This window comes from Rattus rattus, chromosome 9, assembly GCF_011064425.1.
Source record: "Rattus rattus isolate New Zealand chromosome 9, Rrattus_CSIRO_v1, whole genome shotgun sequence".
Lineage (NCBI taxonomy): Eukaryota > Metazoa > Chordata > Mammalia > Rodentia > Muridae > Rattus > Rattus rattus.
Window position 1 is genome coordinate 67,471,427 of NC_046162.1, and position 16,656 is coordinate 67,488,082.

The 16,656-nt window shown below is 51.3% G+C and overlaps 1 protein-coding gene and 1 pseudogene across 1 annotated transcript; both read right to left on the bottom strand.

Moving 5' to 3' along the window:
* Positions 1-886: 886 nt before the first annotated feature.
* On the bottom strand, positions 887-5,482 carry Aanat (aralkylamine N-acetyltransferase). The gene is made up of 4 exons (XM_032913356.1): positions 5,241-5,482; positions 3,268-3,485; positions 2,248-2,402; positions 887-1,774 (listed from the first exon to the last, which is right to left on the bottom strand). The coding sequence occupies exons 2-4, from the start codon at positions 3,422-3,424 to the stop codon at positions 1,469-1,471; spliced, it is 618 nt and encodes a 205-aa protein (XP_032769247.1). The 5' UTR covers positions 3,425-3,485; positions 5,241-5,482; the 3' UTR covers positions 887-1,468.
* Positions 5,483-8,179: 2,697 nt separating this feature from the next.
* LOC116910243 lies at positions 8,180-8,998 on the bottom strand (annotated as a pseudogene).
* Positions 8,999-16,656: the final 7,658 nt, after the last annotated feature.

The window sequence follows — 16,656 nt, forward strand, 5'->3', positions numbered from 1 at the left end:
AAGCCACACAGGGACTGAAGGGACTGAAGCTCTGTTCTTTCAGAGGACCTGGGTTCGGCTCCTTGGGCTCGTGTGGCAGTTGGCGACCACCTGTATTACAGATCCAGGGGACGCAGCTCCACCTGGCCTCCACGGGCACCTGCGTGGATGTCTGGTACAGACATAATTTTAAAAAATTTTTTTTTTTCTTTTTTTTTTTTTTTTTTTTTTTTTTTTTTTTTTTTTTTTTCGAGCTGGGGACCGAACCCAGGGCCTTGCGCTTGCTAGGCAAGCGCTCTACCACTGAGCTAAACCCCAACCCTTAAAATGTTTTTTAAGTTTAAAAGCAAAGGAGTTGTGGCACATGCCTTTAACTCCAGTATTTGAGAGGCAGGGGCAGACGGAGCACTGAGTTCAAGGCCAGCCTGAGCTACAGAGTGAGTCCCTTTCTCAAAGGAAAAAAAAAGAAGAAAATTTTTTCAGAGATAGGGTTTCTTTGTGTACCCCTGGCTGGCCTAGAACTTAAGAGATCTGCCTACCTCTGCCTCCTAGATGCTGGGATTAAAGTTGTGCCACCATTGCGTGGCCAAGACAGTTTAAACCTGTGGCTATCACAGAGCAGCCATGAGACTGAAGCAGACTGGAAAACTTGGGATCTCTGTCGTTTAGTTGAACCAGAAACCAGATGGAGATCACAACGGAGCCCCCGAGGACCCTGGGAGCACTGGGTTACATAGAGAGCCCTGAGACCTCAACCCCAGCTGCTCTGCCCCTGCCTTGGGGGCCATCAGGGGCTGACCAGCAGCAGGGATGGCCTCCTGTGGCAGAGGTGGTCCAGTGGGAAGGAGGCCAGGCGTTTGCCCCAGTCAGCTCAAAGAAGACCCTGCACACACCCACAAGCCTCAGCCACTGGGAACATAGCTGCTTTATTAGTGTCAGTACTGGGGCTGGTGGGGGGACCAGGATAGAAGGGGAACTAGGGAGGCAGGTGGGCCAGCACATGGGTGCCTGAGTGTAGTTTGGTGTGGCCCTGTGTCATGTCCGTACCCCAATGATGCCACCATTCACAAGTCCCCCGCTCCTGGCTGCCCCTCATTCCCAGACTTAGGAGCTAGGAAGGGATGTCAGCCTGGCCTAGAGTGAGGCTCCCAAGAACCAGGGCACCGCACTGGAGCCCAGAAACAGAGCAGGCAGAGGAGGAAGTGTGGGGACAAACCTCCCGCTGCTCTCGTTTCCACGTCCTGGTCTTGCCTTTGTGCACAGTTCAGAAGGCAAGCGGTCCACTGGGGACAGACAGCAGCCTGTGCTGAAGGGACGCCATCTCCTGTCCTCTTTATTGACCCTTACCTCTCTACTCCACTTGGGAACTGCTGTCTCCCTTCATGCTAGCCAGCTCTAGTTGGGCAGAGAAGGATGTGACCTGGGAAGTGGACAGGAGCCCCCAAGCTTGTCACTCCCACCCTCGCCATGGCCAAGTGTGCAGCTTGGGTCAGCAGCCACTGTTCCTCCTCAGGAAGGTGTGGCACCGTAAGGAACACTGCAGCTCAGTGAAGGTGAGAGATCCCATGGTGATGGCGCACGGGCCCATGGCCTGGAAGCCAAATTTCTCATAGAAGGGCACCAGGGCGTTCTCGCACATGAGCACAGCCCGGCGCACGGCCGGCTGACTCCCCAGGTGGTGAAGGTATCGCCACAGCAGGACGGAGCCCTTGCCCTGCTGCCGGAAGGTTCGGTGCACAGCCAGTACGTGCAGGTGGGCCGTGCGGCCTCCGGGCCTGTGTAGTGTCAGCGACTCCTGGGGGTGAGCAAGGGACAGATGTCTGGGTTACTTCTGCTGATACCTGCTCTTCCAAATCCAACCAGACCAACAGGAAGGGTGTCCTGAGTACCGGGAGTATCCAGGGCTCCCTTCAGTTTGAGACCCTGAAGCAGCAATTCTCAACCTGTGGGGTTGTGACCCCTATGGAGGTCAAACGACTGTTTCGTAAGGGTCGCGCCCAAGACCGTCAGAAAACACAGATATTTACATTACAATTTATAACAAGAGCAAAATTACGGTTACGAAGTAGCAGTGAAAATGATTTTATGGTTGGGGGTCACCACAACATGAAGAACTGTATTAAAGGGCTGCAGCGATAGGAAGGTTGGGAACTGCTGCTCTAAAGGGTTGGGCACAGGGCTCTTCCCTTGGGAGGGGTCCTGCTGCTTGGACTCACGCTTTGCTTCTGAAGGAGACTCCCACCTCTGAGGAGCTCACCCTGCCCTCACCTGAGTAAGTCTCTCCTTGTCCCAAAGTGAACCGATGATGAAGGCCACAAGACAGCCCTCCTCGAACCAGCCCAGTGACAGCTCTGGACACAGGGTGAGGAAGTGCCGGATCTCATCCAAGTGGAGGGGGCAGGTACCCGAGACCGAGATAAAGGCTGCAGCAGAAGGCAAGGGTGAATGGCCGCTTGCTGTGTGCTTGCCTGTTGTTTGTGCACACACGCGGTCACTCAGCTCATCCCCGCCCCACCCATCTAGGAAGACGTGTGACTCTGGGCTGTTGCTTCCTACTCTAGAGCACACCCCCCTCCCCCTTCTCTCCTCACACACGCTCTGTGTGCGTGCGAGCGTGCGTGCGTGCGTGCGTGTGTCTGTGTGTGTGTTTGTGTGTGTGTATCTGTGTGTGTATGTGTGTATGTGTGTATGTGTATCTGTGTATGTATCTGTGTGTATATCTGTGTGTGTGTATCTGTGTGTGTGTCTCTGTGTGTGTGTTTTTGTGTGTGTATATCTCTGTGCGTGTGTGTATCTGTGTGTGTATGTGTATCTGTGTGTGTGTCTCTGTGTGTGTATCTGTATGTGTGTGTGTGTCTCTGTGTGTGTGTCTCTGTGTGTGTGTCTGTGTATGTGTGTGTGTCTGTGGTATGTGTGTGTGTGTGTGTCTCTGTGTGTGTGTCTGTGTGCTCTGTATTTCTGTGTGTGTGTTTCTGTGTGCGTGTATTTGTGTGTGTGTATCTGTGTGTGTGTCTCTGTGTGTGTGTCTGTGTGCTTGTATTTCTGTGTGTGTGTTTCTGTGTGCGTGTATTTCTCTGTGTGTGTCTCTGTGTGTGTGTATATGTGTGTGTATCTGTGTGTGTGTATGTGTGTGTATCTGTGTGTGTGTTTCTGTGTGTGTGTATCTGTGTGTGTATGTGTGTGAGAGAGAGACAGACAGAGAGACAGACAGACAGAGCTCAAATTTGACCCCTTGGGAAGCCTGGGAAGGTGACACTGGCTCAGAGCACCCACCCAGCCGCCACTCACCTTCGCGCTCAATCTCAAACGCACTGGTGGCATCCTCCGGCGTGAGGCAGCGGAACTCACTGGCAGGGAGTGTGTGGCGCCGCTGGCAGCCTAGGAACTCTGAGGTCCCAAGAGGCAGATGCAGGGCCTCAGGTTTCAGGGGGTGGATGCTCAACATGGGTATCTGGCCACTGACCCCTCCCTGGGGTTCCCCAGCTTCAGAAGTGGTCCCTTAGCACCTGTCAGAGAATAGAGAGAGTCTGGCCTCCATTGCGAGAATGCATGTCAGGCGTCTCTTGGGGTAGAGCCAGTCCCCAGGTGCCTGGACCTCAAGGCCAATTACAGGAGCTCGCGATGTTCGCGTGATTTCCTCGCTGTCACTCATGAGCTAGAGGTCCCTTCAAGCAATTGGTCAAAGCTCCAGACTCTACGTGTCCTCCAGCCTTGGGAGACTGTGAGCACCATAATCATATGTGGGCATCATACCCCAAGACCGCAGTAGAGCAAGGAGCATGAACCTGTAGCCTCTTCTTCTGAGTCTATGGGGTGGGCAGGCTCCCAGCTCCCCGTCCCCGCCAACCCCGCCATACCACCAGTCATGCAGCTACTGCCAGTCCTGTGACTTGCCTCACCCAGAGAGAGACTTCTTGTCTTCTGAGTGAGACAGTATGGCCAAGAGTTTTTGTCCAGTTTTCGTTTTTTGAAGGAAATGTATGTGCCTGTGTAGCTGTGTGTAGCTGCGTGCATGAGCCTCCAGAGCCCGGAGGCGATGCATCTCCTGGAGCTGGAGCTCCAGGTGGGTTGTGAGCTCCCCACTGTGGGTGCTGGGAACTGAGCTCAGGGCGGAAGCGGAACTCAGACACGCTGTTACTCTCTGGGCCATCTATCCTCCCCCGGGCTGAGAGCTTTTTACATTGTCTCAGACCAGGAGAAAAAGCTCTTTAATTAATGTGAGCCCTGACGTCAGACTAGGTCATGCTGTGGAGATGGGGGAATAAGACGGTTAAAGAGCCTAAGGCTGGAGAGTCTGACGTCAGGAGGGTCAGGTTTGGAGGACACTCAGGGTGACGTGCCTGTCCCGTCAGCTTAGGCACATAGAACGTGGCAATGCAATAGCCTCTTTCTTAGGACACCCTAAAAAGCGGTGATCCTTAGAGTATGTCTTCCATCCCTCAGCCTTCGAAAGGGGCTGAGGAGTTCAGGTGAGGCCGCTCAGCAGGTAAAGCGACTTTCTACCAAGCCTGAGAACCCAAGGGACCCACATGATAAAAGGAGAGAGCAGACTCCCACAGAAGTCCTCTGGCTTCCACATGTGTGCACCGCACGTGCACATAAAGTGACTGGAAAGGAATCTTTTTAAATGGGCGACGGCGATGGTTCAAGCACGAGGACCTAAGCATGAGCCTCGGAACGTGAAAAACCAGCTCCCATCACCCAGCATCTGCGTCCTGGGGCCTGAGACACAGGGTTGGGCAAATCCCTGGGGCTCGCTGGCCCCCCTAGCCAACCCAGCCCACTTAGTGAGCTTCAGACCAGTGAGAGACCTTGCCCCAAGAGATGAAGTAGACAGTTCCTGCAGTTCCCAGAGAATGACACCCAAAGCTAACGTCTGGTCTCCACTCACACACACACACACACACACACACACGCACACACACACACACACACGTATACATAAACACATATATGCATACATATATACACATACATATATATACACTAATACATTCACATATATATATACATGCACACATACACATGTGTATACACAAATACATGCATACACACATACATGCATACACATATACATAAACACATATGCATACATATACACATATACACACATACATATACATACACTAATACATACACATATATATACATGCATGCATACACATGTGCATACACATACATATATACACAAATACATGCATACATACATACATACATACATACATACATACATACAGGAGCCAGGGATGGGGCCCACTTACCAGAACTGTAAGAAGGAGTCCAGGTGTCCCCACCACAGAGCTGGTCACCCTGGGGCTGTTACTGGGTGCAGGAACGAGGAGAACCTGAGACTCCTGCCTGCGAGGAAGCTGTAGCCCACATTCCCCCTGACAGCATGTGATGGCTCAGAGATTCTAATCCCCCTGGCCCTGCCTCCCATGTTAACCCAGGCAGTATGATGCCAGCAGGCCTTGGCAGTCAGGCCCTGACCCAATCCTGCTGAGGGCTGGCGTCATCGGTGGTACTGAGGACGTAGGAAGAATTACTAGTAGCCATCTCAGGCTATAGGGAGAGCATGGGCTAAGCCTGGGGTCTAACTGTAATCCCTGCTCTGTCTCCAGCTGGCTGGGGACCAGTCACCACCTTCTGTCCCTCAGAGGTCAGTTTGCCCATGCCTCTGAGGGTCCTTCCTGGTCAGGAAACCTATCACTTACAGCCGCATACCTAGGGAGGCAGCTTCTACAACCCACAGGGTACCTGTCAGGTGAGTGCAGCTGTCCATTTTACAGAGGAGGAAACTGAGGCTCAGCTCCATTACTTGAGGGACCCCAGTCAGGTACCAGGAGAGCAGGAAGGTCTCTAGAAACAGTTTTCACAGTCTCCGGAGCAGAAAAACCTCAATACCATCAACCGAAGAGAGAACTATGGGTCTATATAAAATGTCACCGTGGGTGTGTGAAGGGGGGTGCATCATGCAGCCCCCAGAAGGAGACCAACACAGCGGTGACAGGAGCTGAGAAACACATGGTGGTTTCTAGTTCAACATCCAGTTCAGATGTTAGGACCCAGCTTCTGGATGCCCAGGTGAAGGCCTCAGGGACACTGGCAAGGTAACTATTCAGTCGGACAGTGCTAACTCATGCAGCCGTCTCCACGTATGTTATGCTCAACGGGGCTCCAACCATGCCAGCCCTGGGGCCTTCAGCACCTGCAATCTCTCTGTCCCTCACGCACTTCTGTTTTTCCCCTTCCCTTCCCACTCACACTTCATCCTGCCTCCCTCAGCTCTTCCGGTCAGCTCATCTTACCATATGCTTCCCTGCTCCACACCGTGTGGCTCTGAATTAGCTGTCCTTGCCAGCTCAAGGCACTGAGCCAGGAGGAGCATTCCCTGAAGCCGCCAGCAGAGGGTGCACCTGCTACGACCAGTGATCCTCAGAGAGAGAGAGGTGCAGTTCCAACTCTGATCCTTGGAAGACCAGGGCCGGTACACACACACACACACACACACACACACACACACACACACACACACACACACACAGAGTCGCTATCTGTGGGGTCCTGCTCCCCTTAACTGTATGCTCCCTGGACACTTTCATTTTTCCTCTGCAGGAGCCCCTCAATGGACTTCTCATGGCTGATCAAAAAGCCAGCTCTTGGGTTGGGGTTTAGCTCAGTGGTAGAGCGCTACGCCTAGCAAGCGCAAGGCCCTGAGTTCAGTCCACAGCTCAAAAAAAAAAAAAAAAAAAAAAAAAAAAAAAAAGCTAGTACAAAAAGCCAGCCCTTGGGCCTGGTTGGGGGGGGGCATACTGAGAATCTCAGCTAGGCACCCCATACTGCCAACATCCAGAGTTTGCCAAGATTGTCCCTCCCTTGTCACCGGCTCCATTGCACCCCTGGTGTCCAACCGCAAACTTGTGTTGATGCCCACAGTTCCATGGTGAGTCTGCATTCCTTTCCCTTGACTGTCCTGGTGGCCAGGTACCTTCTGGAAAACACCTCTAAACACAGTGAACCCCTGAAAACAGGGAAGGGCAATATATTAGTCATGGTAACCTACCTGGTAACCCAGAGGATCCTGGCCTGCACCAGGCAAGAGAGGGAAACGGAGGGGAAAGGAGGTGATGGCTAGGGTCTGTCTCTTCTGGCCAATAGGAAGAAAACACACTACAGGCATGGGCACATGGATCCGATCCGATGCTTACCTAGCCCAGCACTGCATGTCTGCTGTGGTAGCGCAGACCTGGGTCCCAGCACGTGGGAGGGGAAGACAGGGTCGGGAGTTCATAGGTCATGCTGAGTTACACAGTGAGTGTAAGGGCAGTCTTAGTTACAACTGCTGACAGAGACAGAGATGGGGTGGGGGGAGAGGAGAGGAGAGAGAGAGAGAGAGAGAGAGAGAGAGAGAGAGAGAGAGAGAGAATGGGAGAGAGGAAAGCTTCCCAAGTTTATGGCAACAAAGATCAGATCAGGGTGTCCCCAGTATCCAGAGGGACATTCCTACTCCCAACCATGTGGAATGAGACGTCACTGAGACCTGTCAGAACACCCGCCCCTGGAGGCTCCTCCTCTCTAGAGGCCATGATTACATTGGCCTCACCTCAGCTTTTGCGGAGGACTGCCAGATGGTTGCTGTTGGTTTTTAATTCAGATTAAATTTTTGAGGTGTATGAGTGTGTTGCCTGCACTGTGTAAATGCTGCACATGTGTGCCTGGTTTCTCGGAGGCCAGGAGAAAGCACCCCACCCCCTGGGATCGGAGTTACGGGCAGTTGTGAGCCTTAGTGAGGGTGTTGGGAACTGAACCCAGGTCCTCCGTGCTCTGAACCATTAAAGTCATCTTCAGATAGAAAGCCAACTTTCTCCATCGTTATTTGGTTTCTCCTCCTCTTCCTCCTCACCCTCCTCCTCCCCCTCCTTCCCCCCTCCTTCTTCCCCTCCTCCTTTTTCTTCCCTGGCTGTCCTAGAACTCACCATGTAGACCATACTGGCCTCCAACTCAGAGATCCACCTGACTCAGCCTCCCAACTGCTGGGCATAAAGGTGTGAGGTGTGCACCACCACCAGCCCGCTCACTTGGCTCCTGAAGGTGGGGCTTCTGTAGTCTAGACTGGACTCAAACTTGCGCTGTGGCCGAGGATGATTTTGAATTTTTTTTTTTTTAGTCAAAAAGAACCTTTATTCTTTTTGTAGCCTCCTCATGCTTTCTTGCCGGCCGTCCTTGGAGCAGGTGCCTTCTGGGCCCGGGTCTTTGACCCTTCTGACCTTTAGCAGGGGGCCTGCGGCCTGCAACCTTCTGTGCAAAAAGCCTCTGGCCACCTGTTTCCTTCCCCGGCTGGGACCTTGGCTTTGCTTTGCTGCAGCCGCTGTCCTTAGCAACAGCGTGCCTTTTTGGGAGGTCTTTCAGGAGAGCAGCTCTCTGGAGTTTCTTCTTTCAGTCTTGATTATTCTGTTCCTCATTTTCTTTGCCTTCATGACTTTGAACTGATCAAAATCTGTCCTGTTTCCTTTCTCTGGCATCAATTTTCTTGGCCCATCGTGCTGCGGCCCACTTTGTATTGATGTCTGCCTTAGCCCAAGCTTTCCATGCATTTTCAGGAGAAGCTGTGTGGGAAGCTCTCTGGGATGAAGTCAATTCAGCTGCATTATTTGTTCCTCATTTTCTTTGCCTTCACCCGACAGGGTCCATCCACTCAAAATCTGTCCTTTTTTGCTTTTTTCTGTTTTTTTTTTTAAATAAGGAATGATTTATTATTTTATGTATGTCACTGCCTGTCTTCAGACACCAGAAGAGGGCATACGGATCCCATTACAGATGGTTGTGGGCCACCATGTGGATTGAAGGGAATTGAACTCAAGCATTTGAAGGCAGGCCTGCCTCTCACCACTGAGCCATCTCCATCCCCTAAAGCCCTGTTTTGATCAATAACATCTACAATTGCGACCAGCTTTCCAGCATGGGGCCCAAAGGAGATGTAGGCCACTCGGCCAACCTCCACGAAGCGCCTGAACACCATTGTTGGTGGCGCTCAGTGAGATCTGCTTCCGGTCCGGAATAGGATTACAGGTGTATGTTGCCACGCCTGGCTTGGTGTCTGGTTTGGTTTGGTTTGGTTTTGAGATAGGGTTTGCTGGAATTAAACGCACGCACCACCGCACCTGGTCCCCTTCCTGTCTTTTTTTTTTTTTTTTTTTTTTTAAAGATTTATTTATTTCATGTATATGAGTATACCGTCGCTGTCTTCAGACACACCAGACAGAAGAGGGCATCAGATCCCATTACAGATGGTTGTAAGCCACCATGTGGTTGCTGGGATTTAAACTCAGGACCCATGGAAGAGCAGTCAGTGCTCTTAACCACTGAGCCACCTCTCCAGCCCCCACTCCTGTCTTTTGTACTGAACTTTGGCCTTGAATTTTGGATCTTCCTATATCTGTCTTCTAAACACTGCCCACCTTGTAGGACTTCCAGAGTTAGCAGATTTGGAAAATACAAGTGGCCGCTGACGTGTAAATGTCAAGTAAGCGACAGCAACAACGAAATTCAGTCGTTTTATTTGTTTTTATTGTTTTTTTAAATTACGTGTGTCTGTGTGTGAACAGGGGCAGGGCGGCACGGGAGTGAGGTTGCTTGCTTAGGGCGGGAGTGTGTCCACCATCCCCTAGACATGGAGCTGCAAGTGGTGGAGAGTCACCCAATGTGGAAGCTGGGAACCAAACTCAGGTCCTCTGCAAGGGCAGCATGGTAGTCAGGGTTCTTTAGGAGAACAGAACTGAGAGGATGAACATGTGAATACACACACACAAGCACACACACACAAGCACACGCACGCACACACACACACATGCACACACACATACACATATACACACGCGCACACACACATATACACATGCACACACACATATACACATGCACACACACGCGCGCACACATGCGCACACATGGTGCTCTTAACCACTGAGCCGTCTCTCCAGGATGAACAATCTGTTGAATAAAAGCCCCAGCTCCAGTTTGCTTTCTGCCTCTGTGACAAACGCCATGACCGAAAGCTGGGACCTGGGTTCAATTCCAGCACTCATTTAGTGACTCACGACTATGTATAACTCCAGTTCAAGGGGATCCATCAGCCTCTTCTGGCCTCTGTGGGCACCAGACATGCAATGTGGCACACAGACCGCACATGCAGGCAAAACACCCAAACACGTAAAGTAAAAATAATGTTAAAAAAGCAGTTAGGTGGGGTTGGGGATTTAGCTCAGTGGTAGAGCGCTTGCCTAGCAAGCACAAGGCCCTGGGTTCGGTCCTCAGCTCCAGTGGGGGGGGGGAGCAGTCAGGTGGTGGTGGTGGTGCTTACCTTTAATCTCAACACTCTTTGAGTTTGAGGCCAGCCTGGTCTACAGAGTAAGTTCCAGGATAGCCAGGGCTACACAGAGAAACCCTGCGGGGTGGGGGGGAGGTAGGGGGGGGGTGGAGTGGGGATAATCCAACACCTGGGTTACCCCTAGAGACTCCTCTGACCTTAGCATTCTAGAACAGGATGTGAGAAGCTGAGGGCAGTCCCCTGCCACCAACGCTCACCGCTCACCAGAGCTGAGAATCACTGTTAGCTCTGATCCCTCCACAGCCTTCTGGGCCCGGTAGTGTTGCACCTGTCTGTCTTCCTTGTGAGGAGTGAGTCCCTCAGCCCCCACTGGCCAGTAGGCTCACTAAGGCTCACTAAGGATGGAGCAAGGGGGAATCACACACACACACACACACACACACACACACACACACACACACACACACACACACACTCTGCAAAAAAGAATCCCTGGAGAAAAGCAGAATGTCACAGAGATGGAGCCATTTCAAAACACCCGTCCCCTGCTTTCCCCTGGGGAGGCCACCCCTCCCTGGTAATGGCGTCTGTTTGTGTCTGCTCTGCTGATTAGAGCAGAGTGCTGACCTCCTGCCTGGGCTCAGGGGAATGGAGGGGGAAAGCGCCATCTGAATAGCGAAGCACAACGTGGATGTAAGCCCCGAGTCTTTGTTCTCGATGCCTCCTCTCTCAGCCTCAACCTGCGATCAGGTGGCTGGGATGAGTTTAGAGTGGGTCCCTCAGGAGTAGTGTACTGAGGAGGGGGTGTGGACCCCTTAAGGGCTGTGTCCCTGTGAACAGTAATGAAGCACACTGCTTTCAAAGGGCGCTGGTGTGATTCTCCTGGGGCCCTGGTTATTTCTGTCGAGAGGGTTTTGTTGTAAAGAGCGTGTCTGGCAGGATCTCTCTGGCTTGCTCTCTTGACATGGGATACCTTTTCACACACATGCTCCCACCATCATGTGATATCATATGTCACAAGGCCCTTCCAGAACTTAGTACACAGGGGGGCTCTGGGATCTTAAGCTTTTCATCCTCCAGGGGTGCAGTCTCTTGTGAAATAGCCAGAATGAGTGAGGCACTCGTTATAGCAGTGGAGAGCAGACCGACACCTCCCGCCATCCCCAAACCATGGACCGACACACCTTTGGCTATCCTCAAACCACTCCTCAGTGGTTAAATCCAAAAGGACCCTGCCCAGTTCTCACAGTGAGAAACACTGTAGGGTAGGACTGTAAAAGCAGCTCCTCCAACCAGGATGTCTTTGAAAGTACACAGGGCACTCGAGTCTGCAGGGCCTTAGGCAACACTAACCACATCTCTCCCTTGCAACTTCACACTCTTCTGGTTCTTTCTCACTGCTTGTCTGTCATTCCAGCCTCCTTCCTTCCTTCCTTCCATTTTTTTTTTCACCCTTCCTCTGCTCCCCACCTCCTGCTGGGAATTAAAACCAAAGACCTCAAGCCTGGTAGGCAAGAAGCCATCTACCACTGAGCTATATCCCAGCCCAGATTCCTCTCCTGTCAGATTCCTCTCCTGTCTGTCCTTTAAAAGTTGATGCCTCAGAGCACAGAGGATATCTAGGGACAGGAGACTCATGTAATATCGTAATTCCTTTCTGTATGTATCCAGACCCATCGAAGGTGTAACAAGAAGAGTGAACGCTAACACTGTACGATGGTGCGTCCCTGTTTGAGGATCATAACAAATGGGCCATTCTGGTGTGGGATGATGTCCTGAAGAAGATTATGGGGAGGCGAGGAGGGAGAATCTGAGTACTTTCTAATCAGGTTTGCTGTCACCTACATAAAAACTGCCATGAGTAATAAAGTTGGGTTTTTTTAAAGATTTTATTTATTCATTTTATATATGACAAGTACACTGTCGCTGGCTTCAGACACACCAGAGGAGTGCATCGAATCGGATCTCATTACAGATGGTTGTGAGCCACCATGTGGTTGCTGGGATTTGAACTCATGACCTCTGGAAGAGCAGTCAGTGCTCTTAACCGCTGAGCCATCTCTCTAGCCCTGTTGTTTTTTATAATGTAAGATAGCAAATGTCCCCTTGCAGGGACGTGTGGCTAACCAAATTGTGCATGTATATGACAGGGTGCTCCTCAGCGAACAGGAGGAATGCAGATGAACCTTGAAATGTGCCTAAGTAAAAGGACAGGTGCACGGTGGGGAGGGCATGCTGGCTACGCTGACTGCTGGGCTTCGGGGTGTGGACTCTTTGTAGAGGAGCCATTGACAGGAAGAATGGCGAGGTCATGAGGTGGGGACAATCACGACACGTTCCAGAACCCAAAGGGCACAATAGACAGCAGCAGCAAATGCCACCAAGAATGAGGATCAGAATCTGCTAACAAGGTTGTTCCTAATGTCCCCTATGGGGCGTGTGTGCGTGTGTGTGTGTGTGTGTGTGCGTATGCGTGTGTGTGCGTGTGTGTGTGTGTGTGTGTGTGTGTGTGTGTGTGTGTGTTCGAAGTCCAGGCTGGCCTAGAACCTGGTCCCTCACTGTAGCCTAAGCTAAGCTCAAACTTATGACGACCATCTTGCTTCACACACGAGGCTAGGCACTGATAACCTTGAACAGTAGACTGGGGCGGTGATTCTGGTTAAAAGTGTTTGCCACCCAAGCTCGGGGACTGAAGTTTACCCCCTGAGCCCCGGGTAAATGCTGTGTGTGCACAGAAGTCCACCTGTAATTCTAACCGCACAAGGCAGAGACAAGGGATTTCAGAGCAAGCTGCCTGGCAAAACTGGACACATTGGCAAGCTCTGGGTTTGATTGAGAGACCCTGGCTCAATGAATCACGTAGAAGACTGATGCAGAATGGGATGATTCTTAGCAACAGCACACACACATGCAAACGTCCTCTCTTACTCTGAAAAATAAAAAGAGAGACTCCTTCCCAGAGCGGAGGACAGTGTTGAGGTCAGGTACAGACCTGGGTGGCAGGCAGAGGTGGTGGGGTGACATCATTGGCTAAAAGCATGCTGACTCACTAACAAGTGAGATTGGAGGAGATTCATGCAGTCCCACCTCATCCCCAGGCCTGAGGCCTGCGGCAGTTGGAGTGTCCAGTGCTGCAACTGCCGTGGGCATCTGCCTAAGCCTGGGGCAGGACACAGGTCCCTGGAACCACAAACCTTTCAGACAGGAGCCTGCTTTACTTCATGTATCCTGCACTTGAGGTCGGCCTTGCAGATCCTGCATTGTGCCATTCGGAGTTGTTTTCCTCACATTTTCTGCCAAGGGCCAGTTCCTAGGGGACCTGAGCTGAGACGCAGGCGCTGCAGATGTAGTGGGGCACACTCTTGGGAGCGCCCCCTGCCGGACACCAGAGGAAGCGCATCTGGGTTCTGTCTCTACTGTGGTTCCAGTAGAACTCAAACTGGGTGGAACCAGGGTCCTTCCCCTTCCTGGCTTGAATACCTAGAGTGCATTGGGGGCACAGTAAACTTACGGAAGGGAAGTTCACATCATTTTGTATGCACCTATGTGACTCATGAGCAAACTTCCGTGCTGCTGCCAGACTTAAACACACAAGACAGACATGAGGCACCCAGCCCAGACAGGTTCCGGATACTCTATTGCAAAGCATTGGGTATAGAACTGGGCACGAAGTTACACCTCAACGAGTGAAGCTATTATTAGCCATTATTACCAGAAGCCGTGGACTAAATGGGGCATATCTTCCTGGAGTTCTACTCAACGATTAGGGAGGCAGGGCACTGCTCTTTCCTAACAGAGCAACAAACGCAGGTGCACATGGGAGTAAGACGCAAAACTCACTGAGATTCTGTGTGTGGTGTGGTGTGCGTCGGTGTGAACGCGTGCTCGTGTTTGTGGGCGCACGGGTGTGTTTGGGTGAGTGTACACCTGCTCGCTTATGGATGTGTAGGCCAGCAGCGTGGATGTCGTGTCTTCCGGGATTGTTCCCCACCCTAACATATTGAGGTAGGGCGTTTTAGTTAGGGTTAATTTTGCTGTGGTGAAACAACGTGACCAAGAGCGACTTGGGGAGGAAAGGGTTTATTTGGCTTATGTTTCCACGGCAAATGGAAATCATTAAAGGAAGTCAGGACAGGAACTCAAACAGGGCAGGAACTTGGAGGCAGGAGCTGATGCAGAGGCCATGAGGTGGGGTCCTACTTACAGGCTCACTCCTCATGACTTGCTCAGCCTGCTTTCTTATAGAACCCAGGACCACCAGGTCAGGGATGGCTCCGCCCACAATGGGCTGGTCCCACCCACAATGGGTGGGGCCCTCCACCATCAATCGCTAATTAAGAAAGTGCTTTACAGGCTTGCCTCCAGCCCAATCGTATGGAGGCATTTTCTCAATTGAGGTTTCCTCCTCTCAGATGATTCTAGTTTTGTGTCAAATGGACATGAAACCACCCCGCACACAGTGGTCCCACATCAATCCACCGTACACTGATTTAGCTAGTCTAGTAACCAGCTTGCTCTGGCTACCCTCTCTCCACCTCCCGAGCCCTGGCATTACAGGTAGGTTACCACTCCCTCCCAGCGTTGCCAGGAGTGCCGGGGATCCAAACTCAGAAGAGCTCTCCTACTTGTCCGGCTGGTGTTTTACCCGCTAAGTCATTTCTCCGGTGCTCTCTCTCACTCGGATTTGGAACGCTAAACGCAGATTTGGCCCTGCCTTGTCCTACATCACGAGCCTTCTTCCTCACCCCCACTTCTACCTCTAAGGACAAAAGGACAGGTGGATAATTCCCTGACATCAGGAGCTGCTCAGAGGGAGGTCTGGCAGAGCGTCAGAGCCTGGCGTGCTTGAAGCCATCAGTGCCAGGCACCTTAGGCAGTGGGTACCTAGGGTCTTGTGTTAGTAAGGTGGGTTAACAATGCCTGTGATGACGTAGGTGAACGAGCCTGGCACAGTGCCAACACAAAAACACATATGGAATAAGCATTGAGTTAGGTTATGGGGGTGTGGGAAGAAATGGGGTTTTGTTTTGAGGCACTGTGATTGTTCACCCAGCTACCAGAAAGGGTACTTAAGAGGCTGCTATGACAGCTGTGAAATTGCCCAGATTTTTTTTGGTGAGGAAATGAGAACTTGTCTCTTAGCAATGTTTTGTTTTGTTTTGTTTGCTTTTTGTTTTGGTTTGTTTTGGTTTGGTTTTTAGGAATCCCTATAGCTCAGGATTGCCTCCAACTTCTTGTGCAGCTGAAGACAAACTTCTGATCCTCCTGCCTGCACCTCCCGGCTGCTGGGATTACAGGCGTGTGCCGCCATGTTTTATTCAGTGATGATGGTACCCAGGCTTTTCTGCATGCTAGGCAAGCACTCTGCCATCCAAGCCTCATCCCCAGCCCTTAAAAGATTTACTTATTTCATGTATGTGGGTACACTGTTGCTGTTCTCAGACACACCAGAAGAGGGCATCGGATCCCATTACAGATGGTTGGGAGCCACCATGTGGTTGCTGGGAATTGAACTCAGGACCTCTGGAAGAGCAGTCGGTGCTCTGAACCACTGAGCCACCTCTCCAGCCCCCCATCCCCAGATCTTATTGTATTAACTTTTTGTTTGCTTGGTTTTTGTTTGGTTGGTTTGAGATGGCATCTCTGTAATCCAGGCTGTCCTGAAAGCCACTATGTAGACCAGGTTGGTCTCAAACCCAGAGATCCTCCTGTCTCTGGCTCCTGAATGCTTGGGGTTAAAGAGTGTGCACCACCACACCCAACTAACATCAACTTATGACCATGCTACCTCGGGAGGGGGGAGGAAGCCCTGACTTGAGAGTCAACATTGCTTCTAAATCATATCCTACCTTTCCTTCTGCTTTTAGCCAAAGGGTGTGTGTGTGTGTGTGTGTGTGTGTGTGTGTGTGTGTGTGTGTGTGTGTGTACTTGAATTTTCAAAATCTGGGTCCATGGACAACCTGCCTGAGACGAAAATTAATTGTATTTAAGTATTTGTTCCAGGGCATCTCATGGACCTGGCTCTATGCAGGTTCTTTCCTAATTTTTGTAAATTTATTTTTACTTGTTTTTGAGACAGGGTCTGGAACTTGATTGGTAGACCAGGCTGGTGTCAAACTCACAGAGATCTGCCTTGGCTCAGCTCCTGGGTGCCAGGATTAAAGGTGTTTTCCACCATGCTAGCTCTAAGTTTTAATTAACTGTATGTATATGGGTGTTTTGTCTGTGTGTATGTCTGCTACTACAAGGGTGCAGTGCTGGAGGAGGCCAGAAGACAGCATCAGATCCCCTGGAACTGGAGTTGTGAACTCTCAACTGGTTGCTGAGAATCGAACCGGCGCCTCTGGAAA